The sequence below is a fragment of the Saccopteryx bilineata genome, chromosome 2 (genome assembly GCF_036850765.1).
Source record: "Saccopteryx bilineata isolate mSacBil1 chromosome 2, mSacBil1_pri_phased_curated, whole genome shotgun sequence".
Classification (NCBI taxonomy): domain Eukaryota; kingdom Metazoa; phylum Chordata; class Mammalia; order Chiroptera; family Emballonuridae; genus Saccopteryx; species Saccopteryx bilineata.
Window position 1 is genome coordinate 98,189,906 of NC_089491.1, and position 26,437 is coordinate 98,216,342.

General features: G+C 43.3%; 1 protein-coding gene across 2 annotated transcripts in view; it reads right to left on the bottom strand.

Annotated features, from left to right (window-relative positions):
• Positions 1-26,437, bottom strand: part of FAM120A (family with sequence similarity 120 member A) — a 126,134-nt gene that overhangs the window by 65,994 nt on the left and 33,703 nt on the right. For both annotated transcript variants that reach the window (XM_066257437.1, XM_066257438.1), the window contains exons 4-5: positions 7,510-7,638; positions 6,684-6,780 (exon numbers count right to left, since the gene is read on the bottom strand). In XM_066257437.1, the coding sequence (XP_066113534.1) occupies positions 6,684-6,780; positions 7,510-7,638 (226 nt within the window). The remainder of the gene's footprint in view (positions 1-6,683; positions 6,781-7,509; positions 7,639-26,437) is intronic.

Genomic DNA, 26,437 nt, shown 5'->3' on the forward strand with positions numbered 1-26,437 from the left:
AGAGCTTCGGCTCAGCATGTGGAAGTCCCGGGTTCGATTTCCAGCCAGGGCACACAGGAGAACACCCATCTGCTTCTCCACCCGTCCCTCTCCCCCCCCCCCCTTCCTCTTCCTCTTCCGCAGCCAAGGCTCCACTGGAGCAAAGTTGGCCCAGGCGCTAAGGATGGCTCCATGGCTTCTGCCTCAGGCGCTAGAATGGCTCCAGTTGCAATGGAACAACACAGCAACGCCTTAGATAGGTAGAAATCACCTCCTAGTGGACATGATGGGTGGATCCTAGTCAGGCACATGTGGGAGTCTCTCTCTCTCTGCCTCCCTGCTTCTCACTTCAGGGGGAAAAAAATCAAGCATTATTTTAATATGGTTGCTCTTTCCTTGGCCTTTCTGTTAATATTTCTGTAAGATTCCTCCTTTCATGAGTCTACAAGGGCAAGGGTGATATCTGCCTGGCTTACCACAGTCCGGCACCCGGCACAGTGCCTGCCATGAACACATTATGGGGCTCATTTACTCTTTTTTTTTAAATTGATACTTTCTTTTTCTTTCTCTTTTTTTAGTTTAGTTTACAAAAAACTCAGCAGAAAGTAGTATCTTTATTTTAACTGAGGACCCACTGTCTATTAACTGAAGTCCATAGTTTACATTAGGGTTCACTCTTGGTGTTGTGCATTCTGTGAATTTGGACAAATTTACACAGACATGTATCTACTTTATAGGATTATAAAACAAAGCTTTTCCTCCCTAAAAATCCTCTGTGCTCCTCCTATTCATCTCTCCCTCTACCTTAACCTCTGGCAGTCACTGATCTTTTTACTGTCTCCATAGTTCTGCCTTTCGGACTGTCTTCTTTCACTTAGTAGTATGCATTTAAGGTTCCTCCATGTCTTTTCATGGCTTGACAGCTCATTTCTTTTTAGTGCTGAATAAGATCCAACTATCTGGATGGACCAGTTTAAGAATCCATTCACCTACTGGAGGACATACAGGTGTTTCCAAGTTTTGGCAAGGAGTTGTATGAAAAAAGCTGCTATAAGTATCCATGTGCAGGTTTGTGTGCTCATAAGTTTTCAACGCCTTTGGATAAATGCCAAGGAACATAATCACTGGATCTAATGGTAAAGTATGTCTAGTTTTGTAAGAAACTGTCAAGCTGTGTTCCAATCTGCATTCCCACCAGCGACAAAGGAGAGTTTCTTGTGCTCCATATCCTTGCTAGCATTTGGTGGTTGTCAGTGTTAGAGATGTTAGCCATTCAATTAAATGTGTAGTGGGAGTGCGTCTACTTCTCACTGAGGAAGGCCAGGAAGTCACTGAACATGCTTGTTCAGACCCACTGGACTTGTTTTCACTTAGGCAGCTTTTTACAAAGACATTAGGATTAGCGTTGCCTGCAAAGTCTACATTTGCAGACCTGAGTAGCCTCCAACATGTTATTTTTTAAATTCTTCCAATGATTTTGAAGCACAGCTAGGGTCTGATAACTATTGATTCAACCAAGAAACCAAATGCAATTCAACTCTGACATATTTCACTGGTGCTTCCACATAGACTGGGGATTCTCCCGTGAAATGACATGAACATTAAGTGCTGTGACAGAAAGGACAACATTATAACCACCTCTAGATCTCCAGCTCCCCATACACAGTTTCTCACAGTATGGATTGGGACACATCCAGAGGAGGACCACACACTGTGCATGCAGATAATGTCTGTTGCTCCTTTCTGTAAATTCCATACCCCCCTGATAACTACGCAGATATCTGAGGTTTCCTCAGTACTGCAGAGGACCACGGGCTCAGAAGGAAATAACAAAGACAAAGCTGTCATTCCCCAAAGACAATCCATATGGACCCAGCCAGGAAGGCTTTTCTTTTGAAAAGACAGAATTCTAGGGCAATTAAGATCCTGACATAGCAGTTCTGGGGTAGAACCTAAAATTCCAGGCAGGTTTAGAAAACTTTGGTTATAGTCAGCTCTCCCCCCTTTTATTCCCAACAGTCATATTCTAAGCTTCTAGTATGATTCCTCAAAACTTCTTCAAAATACTATGCATATTCCAATTTCTAAAGTGATTAATACAGACAGGTTCCAATGAACAAGTAAGTTATATTCCAATACTGGTTGCTCAAAATTCTGAATGTGTTTTCCTATAGAATAATATAATGAAATACGGTTGGCAAAGGCCACTATGACCTACTGTATTTCTCCATGTATAAGACCCCCTTTCTCGAAAAATTTGGGGTCTAAAATCTGAGTGCATCTTATACAGTGGTTGTGGCATTTCAAATGCTATACATGGAACTGAGGACGAGGCAATATATGAAAACAGTGATTCGTCATGAGACACAGATGAGGACAAGCTAATGGATGGGAGTTCTGACAGTGCTAAAGAGTTGTATGAATTTTATGATGAATAAAATTTGAGTTCAACAACTTTATGTAATACATTCTTTTTTCAAATTTCGGGCCCCCAAATTAAAGTGCATCTTATACATGGGAGTGTCTTATATATGGGGAAATATGGTACCTACTACTTATAAGAATATTTTGCCTGACCAGGTGGTGGCACAGTGGATAGAACATCAACCTGGGATGCTAAGATCCTGGGTTCAAAACCCTGAGGTCACCAACTTGAGCACGGGCTCATCCAGCTTAAGTGTGGGGTCACCAGCTTGAGCACGGTATCACAGACATGACCTCATGTTGCTGGCTTGAACCCAAAGGTCATTGGCTTAAAGGTCAAGGTCGCTGGCTTGAGCAAGGGGTCACTGGCTCAGCTGAAGCCCTCAGTCAAGGCACATATGAGAAATCAATCAATGAATAACTAAGGTGACACAACTATGAGCTGATGCTTCTCCTCTCTCTCTCGCTTAAAAAAGGGAAAAAGAATATTTTATGGAAAATAGGCCTTGCGTTCTAATTTGGGATGCCAAGAAAGCATTTCTTTCGATTTCCATTTCAGTCCTCACCTGTCTGCTTGGTTTCACAGTAGGACCCTATTAGCAAATACAAGTAAAAATTAATGAGTGCTGTCTCTCCAGATTACTTTTGCTTCTATTTATATTTATCAGAAGAAAAACAACAAAGGTGATTTTTACATTAATCCATTTCTGCTGGCTCCAAATTTTACATGTGTAACTTGAAATAAACCTTCCCTCCAAATCTTGCCCCAACCTCTCTCCAATCTCATCCTGACATTCCAGACCAACACCAGCCACCCTGAACTCTGCTCTGCCCCATACCTGCTGCCCTCGGTGAGTCTGTGCTGGTACTTTGTGAGCCCCTTGCCACACAATTCAGATTTCTGCAGCAGTCAGAACCATTAGGAAGTGCTTCAGAGAAGGATTTATAGGTACTTATTGCCTACACTAACATGCCTGAAAATGTCACTCTAAACACCCCAAATTTTACTGCTGTTCTCCACAAAACACTAAAAGTGAACACGAAACTGAATTCAAGAGTGCTGACTTCATTTATAAAACACCTACACTGAAATGTCATTTGATGATTTAATAAAAGTATGAAAGCACTTTATAGAATATTACAGTTTTAAGAAGCTCAAACTTAAGCCTAATTTAAAACTCACCTCTCAGCTCAGATCAATGCCAAATGTTAAGTCAAGTTCTAATACAGAGCTCTAATGAACAAGGAAGTTATGTTCCAATATTGGTTGTTCAAAATTCTGAATATGTTTTCCTGTAGAATAATATAGTGTCTTTCTAGCCTTTTTCTCCTAATTTCCTCCTACTGAATAAGTCTAGTCCCAAGTACACAATAATTATTTAAACCACAACTGTCACAGGAGGACCAGACACAGGAAGTGCCGAATATGTTCGTTGAGATGTTCCTTTCAGGCTTTCTGACTATTCATTCAGTATTAATCACTCACTACCTTTTCCAGCCAGTCTTCCTATAAGAACAACAGTATCTACCTGCTATGTAACAAGCATTCATTAAAGCATTTTCCATATACTTTCTCTTTCATATTCACATAAGTAACCCACTTTAATAGAACAGGACATCCGCAGCTGGGAGGGGAGGAACCAGGATGCCGAGCCTCAGTACCTAGTCCAGTGGTTCTCAAAGTGTGCACCAGGGCACACTGGTGTGCCCTAGAAGATTTCCAGGTGCGCCCTATGGTATTCCAGAGAAATATGTGCCTGTTGGGGAAGAAAAACCAACAGGGTTTTGGAGTTTAGATTTTTAGGGGACAGAGGTGTGGGGAATTGGCTGTAAGCTGACAGTCTGCCCAACCCCCCACCTCACTTGCCAGATTAGGTTGCAAAAGGCTGTTAAACTGTGGTGCTAGATTGTTTACACTATCCCCCATGTTCCCCAGAAAGACTGGAGGCAAGTTTCTTCTATCCTTTGTTTGGTGTAAAGTTAAGATGATATGTATGGTGGGGGTTTTGGATTGATGATTAAACATAAGGAATTGTCTCTTAAAGCCTTTTGGATTTCTATAAAAGAAGAATATGTGGCAATATCTAAAAAAGCTTTGAACATTTTACTACAATTTTCAACATCTTATTTATGTGAATTAGAATTTTCTACCCTCAACACAATTAAGAGTAAAAAGAGAAGAATTCTTCAATGTATTGACGAGGAAATGAGAGTTTGCCTTTCAAATATATGCCCATTGAAGAAATTGCTAGGACACATCAGGCTCATGTTTCTCATAAACACAAGAATGAAAAAACATTACACATTCGCTCCAGGACCTGCCAAATTTACTAAATCTTACTAAGAATGTATCTACATATATAAAAAGATAACTTTTTTGTTGGTTTTTTTTTTAACCTCTCTTTTTTATGAATTCTAAAAAGCATAACTTAAAAAATGTAACATAAAAGTGCTTTTTAATGTCAGAATAAATTTAATTTTGTCATATTTATTTTGTTTAATTACCATAAAAGCACACTTGGACTTTATATTTTTTCTTTAATATTTGACTTAATTATTATAACATTTCTCAGAAATTTGTATATAGTGCACCTACAATTATTTATAGGATTTTAAATGTGCCCCGACTTCAAAAAGTTTGAGAACCACTGACCTAGTCTCTCACTTGTCTCAACAGCATCTACTGGACATCCCCTGTGCCAGGAGTAAAACCAAAACATCATGATCTCCATCATGTCTTGCCTTAACTGAAGTAATATGTGGGATCGAGTCTCCATCCTTCCAACATCCCCTGTTCCCCTTTCCAAGAGTAATCCTAAATCACATCCAATCATTTCACCCTCCTGATTCAACAACTTTTCATGAATTAAGTCAATCAAATACTTGCCCACTGTCAAGTACAAGAATAAAGGTGGCAGATGAGGTCCTGGCTCCCTCAGACTTGAAATTCTTAGAGGTGGGAAGTGGGGGTCAGGAAATATAAAAGAATTAAAGTTAGGTGGCATGATGATGGCCTGGCAGACTGATAGAGATAAAAGACCCCAGAGAAGTGACAGTGAAGCCTAGATCTCAGAAATTAGAATGTTCCAAGCATAGCAGGTCAGGGAAAGAGACAAAAGACCCACAGCCAATACAGAGGCACAAGCCTGGAACCAGTGTGACACACTTCAGACAGGAATGAAGCCAGGGCTAGGACAATGACGGGCAGGCAGGGTTAAGACCCTGGGAAGCAGGTGGGCAGCTGGGAGTTTGTTCCAAACAAGATGGGAATGGCATGAACTGACACATTTTGAAACAGTACTCTGGCTGTTGGTAAGAAAATGAATGGTGGTGGTAGTGCTGGTGGCGAGGGCAATAGCAGGAGCACACAGAAGTTAGCACCCTGTCCTACAAGGAAGGCCCCTGTGACAACCACAGTCTCAACATGGGGCTCAGTCCACAGAGGATATGGCCTGCACCAGTGCCCCCACCCTTCTTGGTCCTTATCCATCATCAACCTGTAGAGACAGCCATCAGCAGCCAGCACTGCCTTTCATCTTTGCCCCATATACACAGCACACAGCAGCATTGTGCTTCAGCAAGCAAACAAACATAAAGGACAAGTAGCAGGGACATTTCCAACCCTGGGATTAATCTTCTGAAACCAGTAAAAAGTCTAATTCCTCTGACAGTCTCAGGAGTGTGCTGTCTCTCATCCATGAAGTGCAAATGCTGGAATCACAGGCAGCAGGATTTCTGTAGCTTCACTGCTCTGCACCCCCAGAAAGGCAGCCAGTCTCTGAAAGAAAGCTAGTACTTCACAACCTCCCAGAAGATCGGCACTACCAAGTAGGCCTCCTGCAAACAGCTTATAATTGTTTTTATTCCCCAATTTCAAACCTCTGAATTAAATTTAGTCTTTTGCAGATAAAAAAATAAATAAAAGCAACAAGGAAGGAGACACACATCCATGCTCTCATGAAGACACGTGTGCGACTGGAGGGTATTCTACGCCCTCAGTGCACTCTGCAAGAGGACACCTCGGGCACACACGGCCTTCAGCATCACCCCACCTACAACCTAGGTCCTCACAGCCCTCCTTTTTCCCTCCACTTTCATAAGTCCCTCTTGGCGTCAGTGCTTTCAGAAATTCCTACTGAGTCTTCCCAGGAAGTTCAGCTACACTTATTTGTTATAACTGCAGAAACCTCCTCTCAACAGAAGCCTACAAGATAAATATTTAAGTCTCCTTGGTTACTGTATGGCCCACACACCCATCACAGAGGCCTGGATCTACTTACCTAAGTAATGTGGTGGGTGAAATGCCACAGGCTTACTAGTCGCTGAGTAATATCCAATTGCCCTCTTAAATCGAATAACCTTGTCATCTGTTCTAGACTGAAACAAACAGGAAAACCTTCGTAAATTAGCATGCCACTGGTCATGTGCGTCAACATATTTTTCATAATTCAGTACATGGATAAATAATCTGTAGCCTTTCAAACTAGATAAGAGTTTAGAATGACATTAAATTCTTCAAGGAAAATGAAGAAAGCAAGGCAATTAACACAGACTCTGAAACAGCAGTAGAAGACCTGGGTTCTGGGCTGTAGCCCTCAACTTCTCTAATTCTCCTTGAGTGCTACCAGATGTTTTACTTTCCATGTCCAGCAAGTGGAGCAACTATTTAGCTCTTCAGGGAGCAGACAGGAAGTCACACAAACTTCACTCCTTTTACTAACCCTAACCCCTCAATTCCTTACTTCCACAAATGGAAGAAACCCCTGACCATCACTGCAGGGAAGGACAAGTCAGAGATTCGCAAGTTCACTTGACCCACGAGATATACCTGTCTTCTTAGCAGAAATCCTATCAAGTCATGATGGAGACTCTAGACTCTAGCAGCAACAGAGACCTCACCACTCATCTCCCTCAAATGCTCCTCCTTGCAAGTCAGAGTAGAGGAGGAAGGGGTGAGACAAGGTGCTGGCTCTCTCAGTCAACACAGAGGCCTGACAGTCAGGCAAACACTCCTGGACATAGCCAGCCACCATGTTCCTCTCAAGCCCTTTCCAAACCAGGCGCACACCACTATACAAAGTGTAACCCAGAAGCCTGCATTTCTACCTGAGAATGCTGGAAAACATCTTTAGCTATGGCGTCCAAGTCCGAGGTGTCCTGGATGTTGCGGACGTAGTCAGCTACAGCTTTGATCACCACATCACATGGCGGCAAGACCAGCTGGTGGGCCCGGACCTAAGAAAACAAGCACACACGTCAACATCCTAATTCCAAACTCAGGGCCCAGAAACTCCAGGTGGTGTTTCGTTTGAAGGGTCCAATTATGACCCATCTGTGAGATCTTGGCCCCAAGACTTTTGTATTCTATGGTCCAAGCCCTGGATCTGCCTTTCAGTTGTTCAAGTACAGCCCGGCTAGGTCCAGAAGCATCTGACAGCCTTTCATAACTTCTGAGACCAGGTCTGCAACCTGCTCAAAATCAGTTCCAAACCCAAGACTGTTGCCCTACAACAGACAGCGCAAAGCCATGGAGATGCCGTGGGCCACAAATGTATCCTTTCTTTCAACGCAAGCCAGCAGGAGGCTGTCTCGGGCAACACAACCAGGCACCTGAGTATACTGTAGAAACACAAGGGAGGAAACTGACATCCCCTCCCTCTGAGGAACATGATAGCAGGAAATAGTAAGTAAACAGAGATATAATTATAGCTATACCCTGTGTTCTTAGAAACCAAGATAAATCAGGTACTAAAACTTTGTTTCCAGCAATTTAAAAAAACTGAATGATAGCACAAAATAAGGTATTTCATCATGAAGAGCATAAAGATAAAAAAGAGGGCAAGTTGGCCCTGGCCAGTATCTCAGTGGATAGAGTCAGCCCAGCATATACAGACGTCCCAGGTTCGATTCCCTGTCAGGGCACCCAGGAGAAGTGACTATCTGCTTACTCCCACTCCCTCTCCCTCTTCCCTTCCCACAGCCAGTGGCTCAACTGGTTTGAGCTTGGCCCCAGGCACTAAGGATAGCTCCGTTGATTCCAGCATCAGCTTCAGACAGGTGCTGCAGGGTGGATCCTGGTCAGGGCTCATGCAGGAAATCTGCCTCACTATCTCCCCTCCTCTCAACTAAATAAAAGAAAGGGAAAAAAGAGAAAGAGGGGGCAAGACAATAGCTGTGCATCCCTGCCTCACCCCCTCAGTGTACTATGTCCCGTGGCAGCCACCTGACCTCGGACCAAGCCTGTCACCCTGAATTACTCAGATGGGCTCACTGTCATCACAGGTCCTTCAACGTTGCAAAGGAAGTGAAAAGCTGGTTTCAGAGATGAAGTGTGAGGAGGACTCCACCAGCCGCTACTTGCTTTGACCGTGAAGGAGGGGCTACAGTGTGCGGTGGCCTCTAGAAAGTAGGAAGGCAGAAAACGCCCTCCCTGAGCTTCCTAAGAATTGTGGACCTGCATCTTGATTTTAGCTCAGTGAGACCCATTCTGGATTTATGACTTCTAGAACTGTAAGATAATAAATATATATTGTTTTGAAACACCAAAAACTAAAACTAAAACAAACAAACAGAAAAAGCAAAAAAACAAAACAAAAAAAATACCACCAAGAAAATTAGAAAAAAATCATCCTGACCTAATGGAATAGAAAAAAAGTTCTGGAAAAATAGACATTTACACTTTTAAGTTATTATCGTGCAAATTTTCAGACCCACAAGAGTATATTCAATTTCCTCTTGAAACAATGTTTTCCCATATTTGAGAAGCAGCTCTCCTCTCCTAGAAAGGTAAATCCCACATAACAAGACTACAGAGACACTGCAATGACTGTGAATGTAGATGAGCAACGCATTCCTAGAAACCCAAATCCCCCCCACAATGTAACAATGAAAAACCTCTGGTATACACCTGCAACAATGGTGAGGACGCCTCTCAACAGCGCGTTCCAGCCTGTCTGGAAAGCAAGGAAGTCTAAGCAAGGAAGTGGTAAGACCCACCTCAGGGCTGGGGTCAGGCCAGAAACCTTGTGTGTCCTGCACTCAGCAGAATGTGGCTTTTTCACCTCAGTGAGCGCTCACCACAGGGATAAGGACAGGTGTGCCTGAGGCTCTCTATCTGCAGTTGGGGGCTAGTGTCACACTAAAAGCCTAGGATTACCCAATTGTGTTGTATAAGACACTAGAAAAACTGGCCATTTTAGAAGGATTTTATATACAGAACAAATAAATGACAATTAACATGGTAAGAACAGAATTTGTTGACTATAAAAAAACCCAAATTATGAAAAGGCTTCCCCCTAGGGGAGAAGAGCTGTTGGGTGAGGCAAGCTGCCTCTCCGAAAGGTGGGCACCCTGACACCAGGACACTCAGGGGTCTCAACTCAACTCAGCATGTGGGCCGTAGAGCAAGATCACAGCCGTTGGGCGGGCCGCACTAGGTCTACAAAAGGCAACTGTTACACAACACTTTTCTCACTGCAGTTGAAAACAAAAAAAAATCAGTACAACAAGCACAATCGTACATGCAGTTTACTCAGTGTCACAAAACGACCAGAAACTGTAGTTCGCATCACAACTGCTGTTAACTAAGCTAATATCTAGCTAGGATGCTAGAGAAATGAAAAATACAAGTAGGCCCCTAGGCTTACTTAATTTTATCCAAAATATTTTGAACTTCGTGGATTAGTCTGCGGGCCGCACAAAATTGTTCGGCGGGCCGCAAGTTTGAGACCCCTGCCATAGACCAAAGGGGAGCCACTCACTGCACCACCCACCTCAAGTAAAACTGGCAGTGTGTCGCTTCTGTTCCTGCGAATATCCTTGTCTTCACTACCCACTCCCCACAACACTGTGGCTAAAAGATCCTTGAAGTGATCAGATCCTATAATTAAATGGCCCCCAAATCCTTCTGAGTGGCTAATTAAGACCATCATAAGTCTGCGCCCTTTTTAATTTCCCCATAGCCTGGATTTCTTCCTTATACCCACCTACCTCCGCCCTCCTTGCTCCATTCCTAATACAGCCTCCCAGTAGCTCAGGGTGAACTCCAGTATTCCAAACACTCAGGGCAGAGTCCAGTTGTGATTGCATAGCGACTCCACTCCACTCCATCCACACCACGACAGGACAGCTGGAGGACGCATGCATGCCCACAGGGCACACTTGGAGGGTTTCCCTGCACATGGCAGGCTTGAACTTACAGAAAGAGCATATGAAATAACTTCTAAAATTAAGATGCCACTGAATTTTACCAGAACAGCTGGCCACAGAATTCCATTTGGTAGTAAGATTCCTGGTACATTTAAGTTTACAACATCCAATTTATTAAAGTTTTTTTTTTCTTACAGAGACAGAGAAAGAGTCAGAGAGAGGGACAGACAGGGACAGGCAGAGAGAGATGAGAAGCATCAATCATTAGTTTTTTGTTGTGACACCTTAGTTGTTCATCGATTGCTTTCTCATATGTGCCTTGACCGTGGGCCTTCAGCAGCCTGAGTGACCCCCTTGCTCGAGCCAGCGACCTTGGGTCTAAGCTGGTGAGCTTTTAACTCAAGCCAGATGAGCCCGTGCTCAAGCTGGCGACCTCGGGGTCTCGAAACTGGGTCCTTCTGCATCCCAGTCCGACGCTCTATCCACTGTGCCACCGCCTGGTCAGGCTATTAAAGTTTTTATTAGGCAGGATAGACAGTTACCAGGGCAGGAAAAGGAGATGGAAGAAAAAAAGAAGTTTATCTTACCCACTGAAGGTGGGAGTCAGACCTACCCAAATAAAATCACCAGATATCCAGATGGCCTTGAAACCCTGTACGCTAGTCCCATGATCAGGAAGGGGAGGCTTGAAACCCTGTCTACTAGCCCTGCTATCAGGAAAACAGCCTTGAAGCTAAGAGTACATAACTTCTAAGACCCCAACAGACTGGGTGCTCAGACTAGCTGAAGTTGCCTGCTTGTGCCAAGTTGTCTAGTTTTGCTTAATAAACTGCTTGCTTTGCTTGAACACTGCACTGTGTCTTTCGCCTGAATTCTTTCTCACAGGCGTGACAAGAACCAAGGAGGGAGAAGCCCCACTGGACTTGGGTTTTCTCTGGTGACGGCTCTCTGGTGCCGTGACTCGGATGACAGTGCATTTAATCCCTTCCAGGGACTTTTTTGCTTCTGTCTGTTGCTTTTCTGTACATAACCAGAGAGGTGAACTATAGCAATTTAATTGGACTTTACATACAGAATTGTGTTCACTGATGGAAATAATATTATTTTATGAGGGCTAGAGTTTGGTCAGGCTCCAAAGACTGAAGAGGCACTTCCTCCCTCTAGTTGAGGTTCTAGACATTTTCACATGAGTGAGAACCTAGCAGAGGTGTCTGGGAGTATTCCCAAGACGTGTAGGGGCTTCATATGGACTTCCATTTTACTTACAATTAATTACTTTGGGTCATCTGGGGACATACACATAAGGACTGATCATCCAGCACTCCAAGCCCTCCCAGATGTTTTAGACATTTGGGAGAAACTGAGACACGTACGAGAGAAAGGGATGACCAGAAGGATAATAGCCTCTGGAAGCCCCAATCACAAGCAGCACATCAGATCCATCACACTAAATCCTTAGTCTCTCTGTCTGTGAACATGACCTCCAAAGAGATAAGTTTAAGCTATAAATCAGTCACTGAAATGCTGCACCTCTCCTCCCAGCTTGGCTTTTGGCAGCTTTATCTGCACTTGTAGGGGGTCTTGTTGCGTCTGGTCAGGCTGCAGAGAGGAGCCCTGACAGGAACCTCAGATATTTCTGAGATATTACCTAAGTTTGGGTTAGGACACTCCCCGTTTAGTTTGCCTGTATCTGCACTATCAGGCCAACTTTGGCAGAACCATTAACAGACAACATTTCTTGACACACAATGTAGGCCAAAGGAGCAATAGCTTGCAGTAAGAATTAAGAATTTCCCCCTGTCCCTGAGCAGGGGCAGGTGCTAGCAGGTTTCCCCTCTTGTTCCTCTGTTACTGCTAGTATGAGTTTTCTGGTTCCTTTTTTCTCATACTTCAAATAGTTTCAAATTTAAATCCACAATCTCCCTCAGCCCCAACTTTAAGCAGCTTTACATTGTTGCCTAGCAACAGCCCCAGCAGCTTCCTCTGAAGGGGCATTAAGGGCAGGCATTAAAGGCCAGGAAGCTGAAGCCTGCTAGCCTCATGCATGCAGCTCAGCCTAGGTACAGAGAAGCCAGGGCCAGGAAGATTTATAGTAAACTAATTAGAAAATAGTAATTTTAAAGGAAACCTCCACAAAACTAAACTAATTTAAAGATAATACAGGAAACACAGGTAGTTACCTCCCTATACTAATTAGTGAGAATAAAATGATTAAAATTGTTATTTCAATAAGGAATGTGGCAAGAAACCAAAATTAACTATTAGTGGTGCTAGTGTTTGCTTGAGACTGGGTTACACCCTGAAGGAGTTAAAATTCCTTTTAAAGGCCCTCCATAGGAAAGTTGAAGATAAGGGTAAAGGAGGTAGATTTCCAGTATAAGAATAGAGGTGTGGCCCTGGCCAGTTGGCTCAGTAGATGGAGCATCAGCCTGGCATGCAGAAGTCCCAGGTTCAATCCCCAGTCAGAGCACATATGAGAAGCAACCATTTGCTTCTCTTCTCCTCTCTCTCCCCCTTTTCTCTCCCTTCCCCTCTCACAGCCAGTGGCTCAATGGTTCGAGTGTTGGCCCTGGGTGCTGAGGATAGCTAGGTTGGTCCAAGTGTTGGCCTCAGGTGCTAAAAATAGCTTGGTACTCAAGCATCAGCCCAAGACAGGGGTTGCTGATTGGATCCCTGTCAGGGCACATGCAAAGTCTGCCTCACTATCTCCCCTTCTCTCACCTAAAAAAAAGAAGAAAAAAATAAGACATAAGGGGAGCCCACAAAGTGCTGGGTTCTACAGTACGGCTAGCTAATTATGGAAACCCATATCTGAAAGGGGATGCTTTCTCCACATGGTCTGAGAGGGGCCACCCTCTCTAGACAGTATATAAAACATGGGGAGAAAAAGAGGGGATGCCTAGTCTTTCCTATGATCTCCTCTATTCTTTTTCAGGTGGGAAATCAAGGTTTAAACCACGAGATATGCCTGTGGGATGCATCCTTAAAAATGGGAATAAATTTGACCCACAAACTCTAAAGAAAAAGTGATTAATATTCTTCTGTAATACAGCATGGCCTCAATATAAATTAGAAGATGGGGGCTCTTGGCCTAAAAATGGTAGTCTAAATTATAACACTATCTTACAGCTAGATCTCTTTTGTAGGAGACAAGGAAAATGGACTAAGGTACCATATGCACAGGCCTTTATGGCACTAAGGAATAATCCTGGGTTATATAAAAATTATAAAATAGATCCTGCTCTCCAAAGAAAACCAGATAGAAGGTGATGGAAGATAATTTGACTTTGGATGATGGGTATACAACATAATCAAATGTCAAAATAACCTGGAGATATATTCTCTGAATCTATGTACCCTAATTAATCAATGTCACCCATTAAAATTGATAATAAAGGAAAAAAATAAATAAAAATAAATAGATCCTGCCCTCTTAGCCATTATGAACTAAAAAGAACCTAACCCTAGGGATACAGAAAAAATCCTATGCCTCCAGCTACTGTGCCGTAGCATCTGACAGCCCCTCGGCCCTGCGGCCAGCACCACCATATACTAAGTCTGCCGACCTGGAAAGGATAGGGCAACTAAGCCTAAAAATAATATAGAATATAGACACACACACACACACACACACCTCCCCGCCTAGAGTAGCAGCCCCTCAGCTCTTTCCCCTAAGGCAATGGTCAGCAAACCCTGGCTCCGAGCCACATCGGCTCTTTGGCCAGCTTAGGAATACCCTAATTAAGTTAATAACAATGTACCTACCTATATAGTTTAAGTTTAAAAAATCTGGCCCTCAAAAGAAATTTCAATAGTTGTACTGTTGACATCTGGCTCTGCTGACTAATGAGTTTGCAGACCAATGCCCTAAGGGAAGCTCAGGATCATCTGGGATATTAAGAGTCCAGGTCCCCTTCACCATACAGGACCTAATAAGCATTAAAGACCCATTAGGTAACTTTACAAATGGTCCCAGTAAATTTACAGATGAATGGAGAAAATTTACCTTAACCTTTGATCTGACCTGGGAGGATGCTAACCTAGTCCTCCAGGAGGCTGTCACAACTCCTGAAAGTGCAAGCATGAGGGGAAGGCAAGAGCTTATGCTGATGAGTTACACCTGCAAAATGATAATTGCCCCCCAGAAACTGAGGCAGTGCCCCATACAGGAGATGGAAAATGTTCAAGGAACCATATGCTTTTCCGTCTCTTGCGGGAGTAAAAAAATACTTTAAAAAAAAAAAAAGTTAATTATAATAAGCGAGCAGCCACTGACCAAGGGCTTCAGGAAAATTCGACAGCCTTTTTAGAAAGCAGGCTAAAATCTAGCACACTAACCTAGATCCTGAGGATCCTATATAGAAAAAATAGTACTAAAAGACAAATTCGCCCTGGCTGGTTGGCTCAGCGGTAGAGCGTCGGCCTAGCGTGCGGAGGACCCGGGTTCGATTCCCGGCCAGGGCACACAGGAGAAGCGCCCATTTGCTTCTCCACCCCTCCGCCGCACTTTCCTCTCTGTCTCTCTCTTCCCCTCCCGCAGCCAAGGCTCCATTGGAGCAAAGATGGCCCGGGCGCTGGGGATGGCTCTGTGGCCTCTGCCTCAGGCGCTAGAGTGGCTCTGGTCGCAACATGGCGACGCCCAGGATGGGCAGAGCATCGCCCCGTGGTGGGCAGAGCATCGCCCCTGGTGGGCGTGCCGGGTGGATCCTGGTCAGGCGCATGCAGAAGTCTGTCAGACTGTCTCTCCCTGTTTCCAGCTTCAGAAAAATGAAAAAAAAAAAAAAAAAGACAAATTCATGACTCAGTTGGCCCCAGGTCTTAGAAGGAAACTACAAAAATTAGGAATGAGACCGGTGACTCCTATAGAGACTATACTAAGGGCAGCTTCCCCAGTGTATTCTATCATAGAGATCAAGACGATAAGGAGAGGGCAAGCCCAATTAACAAGTGCCCTGCAGGGGCAATGGCCTCTAGGTCCACAAAAAGGAAAACCCAAGGGCACTGGCTCTGGCAATTGTCACCAATACAGAAAGTCTGGACACTGGAAGAGAGAATGTTTTGGGACAAAGCCTCCCAGAACACTGTGCCCCTTATGCCAAAAGTCTGGCCACTGGAGGAGGGACTGCCTCAAGGGATGAAAGGACCCTGGATCAGCACCCCCAGTGCCAGAACCCTGAACTGATGGGGCCCTACACTCCTGATGACTCCTGCTAGGAGCATCTTCATGGAAGGGATGGAGTGAAGGGTAACCCTTGAAGTGGCAGGAAGGCCCATTAATTTTCTTCTAGACATGAAGCCGTCTTGTCTGTGTTAACCTCCTTTCGAGGACCCTCTCTTCTGATCACACTGTCATACAGGGAGTGGACAGCACACCCTAGACAAAGCATCTTACTTACTACACTCCTATACTGCCTCTGAGGATTTTTAGTTATGGGAGAGGGCCCCACCCCATTGTTAGGCAAAGAGAAACCTGTCCCTATTATGGCATTATTCATTAAAAGAGGAACAACTAAAACTAATATAAATGAGGAACAAGAACTTAACTCTCAAGTTTGGACAACAGAAATTCCTGGCCAGGTTCTTAAAGGCAAACCAGTTATGATCAAATTAAAAGGATCCAACCAATTTTCCTAATAGAAGACAGTATCACATAAAGTTTGAGGCCAAGGACGGGCTAGAGAAAATGATTACTACATTCTTTGATCATGGGTGACTAGTATCTTACAGTTCTCCTGATAATACTCCTATCTTACATATTAAGAAAAAGGATGGAATCTATAAATTAGTTCAAGATTTAAGAGAATTAAATGAGGTTATTATTCCTATACATCCTATAGTACCAAAGCCATATACTATCTTGGGACAAATTTCTACCCAAACCCAATGGTTCTGTGTACTAGACTTAAAGGATGACTTCCTCTGCATTGCACTATACCCAGCTTAGTAATTTTTATTTGCTTTGGAATGGATGGACTCACAGGAACACAAGCAACAACTAACCTGGACTGTCCTCCTCAGGGATTCAGAGATAGTCCACATTTATTTAAACAAGCATTAGCAGAGGCCTTAAGGGACCTATCACTTGAGAGGGCAGTCAAATAATTTAATACATATGTAGATGACTTACTTATCTGTTCTCCTACAGAGGAGCTAGGACACAGACATGTAATATAGATCCTGAATATCCTAGCAGATAGGGGATATATAATATCTAAGAATAAGGCACAAGTATTACAACAAAAAGTAGAATACTTAAGCCTTACATTATCTCCTAAAAAAGAACATTACCTCAAATAGAATACAGGCCATTTTTGGCCTTCCTGAGCCCACAAGACAGAAACAGCTCCAAGCATTCTTGAGATGAACAAGATATTACCGAGTATGAGTTTTAGGATACAGGAAAAAGGCTGGACCCCTCTATAAAACTTTAAAGGAGAGCGATCAAAAGGGCCACCTAGCATATATATACTGCACAGGGGAACAGCGAAGGTTTCGAACAACTTAAAAGGAGCTCTTACACAGACACCAGCCCGAAGCTTACCAAATTTAAAAGAGCCCTTCCAATTATATATTACTAAAAAACAGGAAATAGCATTAGGGGTCTTGATTCAAGCCTTGGGACACACCAAAAGGCCTGTAGGCTGTTTTTCAAAAGAGCTAGATACAGTGGCTCAAGGCTGGCCTCCCTGCCTCAGGTAGTAGCAGCAGCAACCTTGCTTTTAAAAGAAGCACTTAAGATAATTAAATAAGAGAATTAAATGAGGTTATTATTCCTATACATCCTATAGTACCAAAGCCATATACTATCTTGGGACAAATTCCTACCCAAACCCTTAAATAAAGAAAATTAGATCTAAAATTTACCTATCTATGGGTTTTCAGGGAAAGGTGTAAGTAGGGCCCTGGCTGGTTGGCTCAGTGGTAGAGCGTCGGCCTGGCGTGCAGAAGTCCCGGGTTCAATTCCCAGCCAGCGCACACAGGAGAAGCGCCCATCTGCTTCTCCACCCCTCCCCCTCTCCTTCCTCTCTGTCTCTCTCTTCCCCTCCCGCAGCCAAGGCTCCATTGGAGCAAAGATGGCCTGGGCGCTGGGGATGGCTCCTCGGCCTCTGCCCCAGGCGCTAGAGTGGCTCTAGTAGCAACAAAGCGACGCCCCGGAGGGGCAGAGCATCGCCCACTGGTGGGCAGAGCGTCACCCCCTGGTGGGCGTGCCGGGTGGATCCCGGTCGGGCGCATGCGGGAGTCTGTCTGTCTCTCCCATTTCTGGCTTCAGAAAAATACAGGGGAAAAAAAAAATCAAATTTTATTCTCTATTGCCCAGTATTTTACTGCTTATAATTCCATAGTCTTACCTTGGTTATGTTTTAAAAATCAAATATATTTCTATAGCTGTAAATTCATTTAAATAGTACAAAGTAGTTACCCTATTATATTTCAATGAAATTATACACACCATGCCACAGTGGCAAAGAACTCAATTAAAATCCAAGATTCTCTTTCAAGTGATATGCTGATTAAAAACTCTCCAAAGCTTTCAAAAATAAACCACTAGAAAGATCATCTGTCAGGCTCTCAATTTTTACATGATGAAAAGGAAATGTCTCTAATAAAACGGCAGGTCCTCTATCAGAGGTGAGGCTCACTCCCCCAGGGAACGCCCAGGTCTGCACATCTACAGGCTGTGCTGGCACACAGGAGGAAATACATTCAACAGACCTGGTGGTTTATTATAGATTATGGAGAAAACACAACTGCTACATTTTTGTTATATCATGCATTAACATATTGTACTATAGACAGGAAGACGGGTGAAATTTTGTTTTCATTCTTCACTTCTGTGATGAAGTCAAACCTCTGTATTATGTCCATTATATTATAGACCCCATTCTAAAACTTCATTCAGAACACTTTTTTTACAACAAAGAAATGGAGTGTTTTTCAAATCTGTGATATATTTTTATGTTAGAAAATAATTTTCCCCTCTTGTAAATAATAGAATCTCGTTCAAAATTGTTTTTTACTTCAGTTCTTTTCTCCTTTAAACTTTACACCTGTGCACTGACAGGAGTCTAGACCTGTCAGCATTGTCCTACGCCTGTCACTCTATGAACAGGGACCAGCAAGCACATCTGTGTTACATCTTTAGAAAAAGAATGTCAGCATCAGGTCTGCCACATGATTTAGATGAACACCAGTTTCTTAATAAAAAAGTTACTGGCCCTGGCCAGTTTGCTCAGTGGTAGAGTGTTGGCCTGGCGTGTGGATGTCCCAGGTTCAATTCCCAGTCAGGGCACAGCGGAGAAGCGACCATCTACTTCACCACCCCTCCCCCTCCTCTCTTCCTCTTCCTCTCCCTCTCTCTCTCTCTCTTCCCTACCCCCCTTGCAGCCAATAGATTGGTTCGAGTGCACAGGCTCCCGGGTGCTGAGGATGGCTCTGTGGAGCCTCTACCTCAGGTGCTAAAAATAGCTCAGTTGCAAGCATGGACCCAGATGGGCAGAGAATTAGCCCCAGACAGGGATGGTCAGGTGGATCCCAGTTGGGGCACATGCAGGAGTCTGTCTATCTCCCATCCTCTCACTTGGAAAATAAGAAAAAAAAAAAGTTATCTACTGTCCCCACACACACCCAGGAAACTACTTAAGATCCAATTAAACTCTGGTATAGATGTGTGTATACATACAATTTAATGTCAGACTAAACAGTGCTTGTAACCTAAGAAAAGGTAATAATGTTTTACTTATTTTTCAAATAATCCTAATTCTTTGTGTTTTTCCTCTATAGAATATGTATAATTTTTGGCCACTAAAATCTTTTCTCTTTATATTGGCAGAAGTTTGAAATGCTTGAATATTTAGGAAACTAACGGCACAAAGTATGCCCCTGTACAAGCAAGCTACATCACTGCTCACAGACTGTGTGTGAGAGCCGAGGAGTGCAGGCGGTGACTTCACAGGTGATGGCAATTCATTACGGATCATTTTCCCTCCAATCTGCATTAAATGAATTAGAGACCTGACTTTAATAAAAATATTTATAAAGTGCCTTTTGAAAGTTGTCTACAACACATGTTGGAGTATGAAAAATGGGTGGTTTTAGTTGGACTGTTTTACTTTATAGCATATTAATATACAGCAGACAATACAGTCCGTGACTTAAAATATTTTCTTTATAAAGCACTTTAGAAAATGTAACAATGTTAGAAACCCAAAGACTTAAAGAATGAAGCAATGTTAAAATTAAACATGCAAAGTATATAAAAAGATTTGTGTTTGTTCTGTTTGAATAGTACTGTAGTTATATATCAACTGTTTTACTGTTAATTATGTCCTCGTGATTACATCAAAGTTCATTGGTATTTTGTTCAAATCCTGTAGTGAGCTGTTAGGGATTAGGTAATAGTTTTTACGTTTTCAGAAAGTTTTATATGAAGTATTTATATATTGTAAGAAATTGCAGTACTACCATTTTGATTAGTCTGAAATAGATTTTGAGTAAGTGAAAAAGACAAGAACAACAACAAAAACCCTTGATGATCTCTCCCCGCTGCAACCAAACTTCACATAAATGTTATGTGTACATCATACACACTTCTGCAAGCGCCATGGTGTTTCATGTCTTACCTTATCATCTCAAGACTATCTACTCAATATAAAAGTATGAGACAACAATAAGGACCGCATAGAATCCCAAAGCATGGCTATCCCTCCCACTAGCAGTCTTCCCTGTGCTGATTCTGTGCAGTACATCTGTCTGATCTCTAAAATCCACTCGGCCACTCAATCCCTGTGGGAGTTTGCACGCTAATTGAAAATACCACGCAAAACTATGACTCTGAGACTACTGGTACCATTGTTCCCAAACTAACTCTTGGCCACTCATTTAAATACAAGTGAATACAAACAAGTTTCACATAATGTCACTACTAAAGCAGAAGAGCCCAATCCTTATTCAGAAAATAGCAAAGTGTGATGATTACAAATACTCTAAAACTTGGCAATTTCAGTGAAGGAGACAAGAAACCTAAATCGGTCACCATTCGCTCACGGGTATGGCACAGAGCTGGGACACAGGAATGCGTGCAGCAGCTCCCGGCATCCTGACTCTGGGAGGCTCACCCACATTCCTGTCGGAGAAAAAGTACTCACAGGCTCCCAGAGGGCCCGAGGACCCTATGCACATCATCCTCAGTGGTGGTGGTCCTCAAGTCAGCCCTGCCCACCAGACCAAGGAACTGTGCAAAGGGCCCCTCCAGCTATCAAATCACTGACCACACCCCGAGGCTCAGTGTTTTCTACTAGAGTCAAGAGTGAGAAAAACATTTAAACCCTACAGCTGTTAGGTAACCACAAATGGTTATGCCTTTGAAATTCTTGCAGAGATATGATCAGCATCAATATTGTACTTTTGCCTAAATAAAGCTATGAAAAAGCTGCTAAAATGCAATTGATCATAAATAATGCTAAATGTGATCATTGCCCTGTAGATGAAAACTGCTATGCAGATATACTGAAATATTTCACAGAAAATTTAAAGTATACATGTACTGAAACTGAGCAAAAAGAGGTTTTCATCACAATATTCATGCAAGAAGCACCAGCAGGCCAACAGAAGGCGGTGGGCCTGGGCACCTCCTGCAGGGATGCCCACACGTGGCTGGAGCTGTGTGTCCCATGGCTGAGCTCCCTCCTGGGGGTATACTCTAACAGTTCTGAGTGCTGTGTGTCATGCACGGCTCCCGACATGCATCACTTCCCTTCATCCTCACAAAGCCACCATGGGGTACAATCTGAATGTCCCCACCTGACAGAGCAGCTTACTAAGGCACTCAGAGGTGACAGCCAGATAAGTTGTGGGGCCATCATTCAAACCTGCAGACAGACTATACACTTGATGACTATATTCTGGTTTTATCTTTTAAATTGTGCCTCTTTAGTGTTGAAATGTCCCTTTCTATGAAATGATGGTAGATAATAAGTTCTCTTTTGCTTCTAATACTCTTATTTAGAACAATTAAAAGTAGTCCTCCCAACTTATTTAAAAAAAAAATCCAGGAAACCCAAATCCCTGTTGTCTATGAAGGAATCCATAAAGACTGTCAACAAGGGAGACATGAAGTCAGCCTGAGTGTCAGACACCAGGAAGACGGGCGGGAAGGCAGAAAACCACGAGGGGACCGTACACAGCTTCTGGGATAGCACAGGTGGTTGGGGAGGACAAGATGCTCGAGTAAGGAAAAGCCAGACTAGCTGTAGGGAGAGGAAGAATCCAAGATCATTCCCAATTTCTTCCCTGGAAGATCAGAGGAACAGTGGTACCACTAGTGGAGGAACAAAATACAGGAGGATAAACCCATTTAGAGATAACCTTCCTAAGTTAGAAATGTCAATTTGATGTGCAGGTGGAGTGCCCAACTGGAGCTGCCTGGGACAGTGGGATGCACCCTGCAGTTCACAGGGAAGGGTCTCATCAGGAGAAGCACACTGGGGAGTCAACATAGAGGTGGTAGTTGAAGCCTTAAGAGCAGATGAGCTGTGACAGAAAAAAAGCATGAAGACCGCAGCAGGTACAGGTGGACCCTAGTGAAGCACACACAACCAGGGGAGGAAGCCAAGGAAAGGGGAAGATTTGGGATGAAGAGAACAATGCTGGGTCTGAGGAGCAAGGCAGAGTAAGGAGAGCAGGACAGATGACAGTGTCAAGTGCCCCAAGGTGAATGAAAGCCAACCTTCAAACCTGTTAACTGAGACATCAGCAGCCCTAGACAAAGGCCACTGTGATGGCACCAATTCAGTGCAGGGGTTAAGTTGTTGGGAGATTCACAGGTGAGAAGGGAGACAGTGACAACAGCTTCAGAATGTCAGGATAGGCTAGACTCAGGCTGGCAAACTGGGCATGATTAAAAAATGCAAATTGGGCAAGGAGTGGGGCGGAGAAGCCAAGGAAGGCCTCCCCATCCTCAAATACAAGGCTCTGTACTGAAAGCAATGTGCAACTCAACAGAGGTCTGAAGAGACGAACGACTTTTAAGATGGGCATTAAGGAGAATAAAAGGATTAACTGCTGATACCAATACCCTGGTTCAAGTCAGAGAACATAATTTTGTAAATCAGTTACTGAGATTATTTCACATGCAAGAAAATCCATCAATTTTAAGCACACAATTCACTGAGTTCTGATAAATGCATGTTAGTGTGACCACCACTACAGTCATGAAATAGAATGGTTCCATCACCTCAAAGTTCCCCTGTGCCCCTCCCATCCCAGCCCCAGGCAACCACTAACCTCTGTCTATCACTGTAGTTCTGCCTTTTCCAGGGGTTTACATAAAGGCAATCCTAGATATTTCCTTTGTGTTTGACTTCTCACTTAAGATAATGCTTTTGGGATTCATACATATGGCAAGATGAGCAGTCTGTTCCTTTCACTACTATCAGCATGTCACTATATGACAGACCCACAGTGTACTTATCCACTCATCAGCCTACAGACATACAACTTGGATCGTCTGAGGCTAAAATGAATAAAACCACTGGAACACTCAGGTTCAAGTTTCAGTGGAACATATAATTTCATCTCTCCAGAGTGAATGCCCTGGAGTGGGCCTGCTGGGTTATAATGTGCGTGTAGGTTGAAATCTGTAAGAAGTGCCAAGCTATTCTCAAAGTGACCATTCTACTTCCCACCAGTCATGTCTGAGAGCTGTGGGTGCTGACACCTCCCGACACTGAGTATCATCAGTCTCCTCTGTGGCCCATTCTAGTGGGCAGACTGCATCTCATTGTGGTTGTAACTTGCATCCCCTAACAACGCAGAGCATCTCTTTGTATGCTTACTGAACACTGCAAAATATCTATTCAGAACTTTCCTCCATGTTTTAGCTGGGCAGAATCTTCTCATTGACTATCCTTACACATTCTGTATATTAGTCCCCATCCACCTATATGTTGCGCAAACATGTCCTCCCACTCCACTACTTGTTTTTCATTCTCTTAACTAAGAAATCTATGCCTAACTCGAGGTCACAAAGATTTAGTCTTATTTTTGCATTGGCTATACAGTAACTGCAAAAACGACCCTTTCTCCACTTAAGTTACTATGAGGCTTGTGCAAAAATAACTGACCACATACCAGCAGGTCCATTTCTGAACTCTATTCTGCTCCACTGATTTACATGACATTTATGTCAGTACCACCCTGAGTTAATTACTATAATTTAAAGTGAGTCTTGAAATTAGATAACATTAAGTCCTACAACTCTGTTCTTCTTTTTGAACATTTCTGTTGCTATTCTAAGTCCTTTGCAATTTCAGGTGAATTTTAAAATCAGTTTTTCAGCCTTGGCTGGATGGCTCAGTTGATTAGAGCATCATCCAAAAATGTTAAGGTTGCGGGTTTGATCCCTGGTCAGGGCACATATAGGAACAGATTAATGCTTCTGTCTGTCTCCATTGCTCTATCAAAAAGCAATAAATACATTTTAAAAGATGATAAAATTTAAAAATAAAATTAGTTTTCAATTTCTGAAATAAAACAAGCTTGTTGGAATTTTGATTAAGGTGTAGTAAATCTATATGACAATCATCTTCTGATCCATGAACACAAGTACCTCTCTCCATTTAGATCCTTCTCTACCTTAGACAATACTCTTGTAGTGGTATCCATCTGTTCAGTTGTGTGTGAGACGATATGACGCTAACTGTAGAAGTAACTTGGGGCAGAGGGTTTTGCTGCACAGGCGCGATGGAAGGCGGAGCAAGAGAAGAGTGATGCCAGTCAAGGTGACCTGCCAGGAGGCCCCAGACTGGCTAGGGAAAGAGAAACTGAGAAAATGGGCAGACGGCCTCATGGAGGGCCAAAGAGCAAAGTGTCAGCTTGTGAGATGCTAAAGGTAGAAGGCAGTGGTGACAGAGGAAAGGAGGGACATTGGAGTTTAAGACAGGAGAAGAGCCAGAGTAGGACTCTGGACGCAGAAGGCTACAGCACAACAGGGGAGACCAGGGCGGTCTCAAAAGAGTTATCAAAAGGACCCAATCAAAAATAGAGACAACCACAGAATGGGAAAAAGTATGTACAAACCATGTATCTGATAAGAGATGTAGATCCAGAGTGTATTAAAAAAAAACCTTTACAACTCAACACTGAAAAAATAAATACTCCAATTTAAAAATAGATAAAAAATCTGAATAGATAACTTTTCCAAAGAAGACACACAAATGGTCAGTGAACACAGGAAAAGACGCTCACATTACCAGTAATCAGAGACACGCAAAACAAACCCATCACAGTCCCAGGATGGCTAAAGACAATAACGAGTGCTACTGAGGATGTGGAGAAGTAGAGCCCTCACACAATGAGAGGAAGAGTATCAACAGTGTAACCACTGTTTTCATCAAAATGCACAGCACAGGGTTACCACGTGACCAGCAATCCAGTCTCAGGTATATACCTGAGAGAAATGGAAACAGCTCCACACACAGACTTGTACACAAATCCTCACAGTGGCCAAAAGGTGAAAGCCACCTGAATGTCCGTCACCTGATGAACAGATTAATTGTGCTAAGTGTATTTATACATGGAATATCATTTGGCTAAGAAAAGGAATGAAGTGCTGACACATGCCAGCACTGGCCAAACCCTGAAACATCATGTTCATTTAAAAGCTAGACACAAGCCTGGCCAGGCAGTGGCACAGTGGATAGAGAGCTGGACTGGGATGCAGAGGACCCAGATTCGAAACCCCAAGGTCAACAGCTTGAGTAGGGGCTCACCAGCTTGAGTGTGGCGATGCTGGCTTGAGCATGGGATGATACATGTGACCCATGGTCGATGGCTTGAGTCCAAAGGTAGCTGGCTTGAAGCCCAAGGTCGCTGGCTTGAGCAAGGGGTCAGTCACTCTACTGTAACCCCCTGGGTCAAGACACATATGAGATCAATGAACTAAGGAGCCACAACAAAGAATTGATGCTTCTCATCTCTCTCCCTTTCTGTCTGCCCTTATCTGTCTCTCTGAATCTCTCACACACACACACAAAATTAGAAAGCTAGACACAAGAAGTCACAAAATCCCACTTACATAAAATGTCCATCTCTTCCTGAAAATGGTCAGAGGTGACCTCTGAAGATGGTTCACTATTCACTTGACCCAGAAAACACCACAAAAACATGCAAGTCAAAAGGTTCAAATCTCCGTGTTCACTTCAAGAACATCTGTGAAACTGCCGAGGCCATCAAAAGTACACATATTCGAAAGCCACCAAGGACCTGAAGGATGTCCCTTTACAACAGCAATGTGTACCATTCAGTCATGACAATGGTGGAGTTGGTAGGTGTGCCAGGCCAAACAGTGGGGCTGGACACAGGTTCAGTGGCCCAAAAAGAGTGCTGCTGCATGTGCCTAAAAATGCAGATGTTGAACTTAAGGGTGTAGACCAGGAATGGAAAACCTATGGCTCACGAGCCAGATGCAGCTCTTTTGATGGCTGCATCTGGCTGGCAGACAAATCTTTAAAAAAAAAAAAAAAAACCGTTAAAAATATAAAGCATTCTCATGTATTACAATCCATTCATTTCCTACCACTCATGATCATGGTTGCGGGTGGCTGGAGCCAATCACAGCTGTCCTCTGGGACAACACCAAATTTTTATTGGATAATGCCTAACGTACACGGGTCGTTGTATGGCTCTCATGGAATTACATCTTAAAATATATGGCATTCATGGCTCTCTCAGCCAAAAAGGTTCCCGACCCCTGGTGTAGACACAGATTCTCTGGTCACTGAGCACATCCGGATGAACAAAGCTCCCAAGATGCGACGTAGACCTTACAGCTCGTGGGCAGATGAACCTGCACACAGCTCTCCCTGCCTCACTGAGAGGATCCTACTGA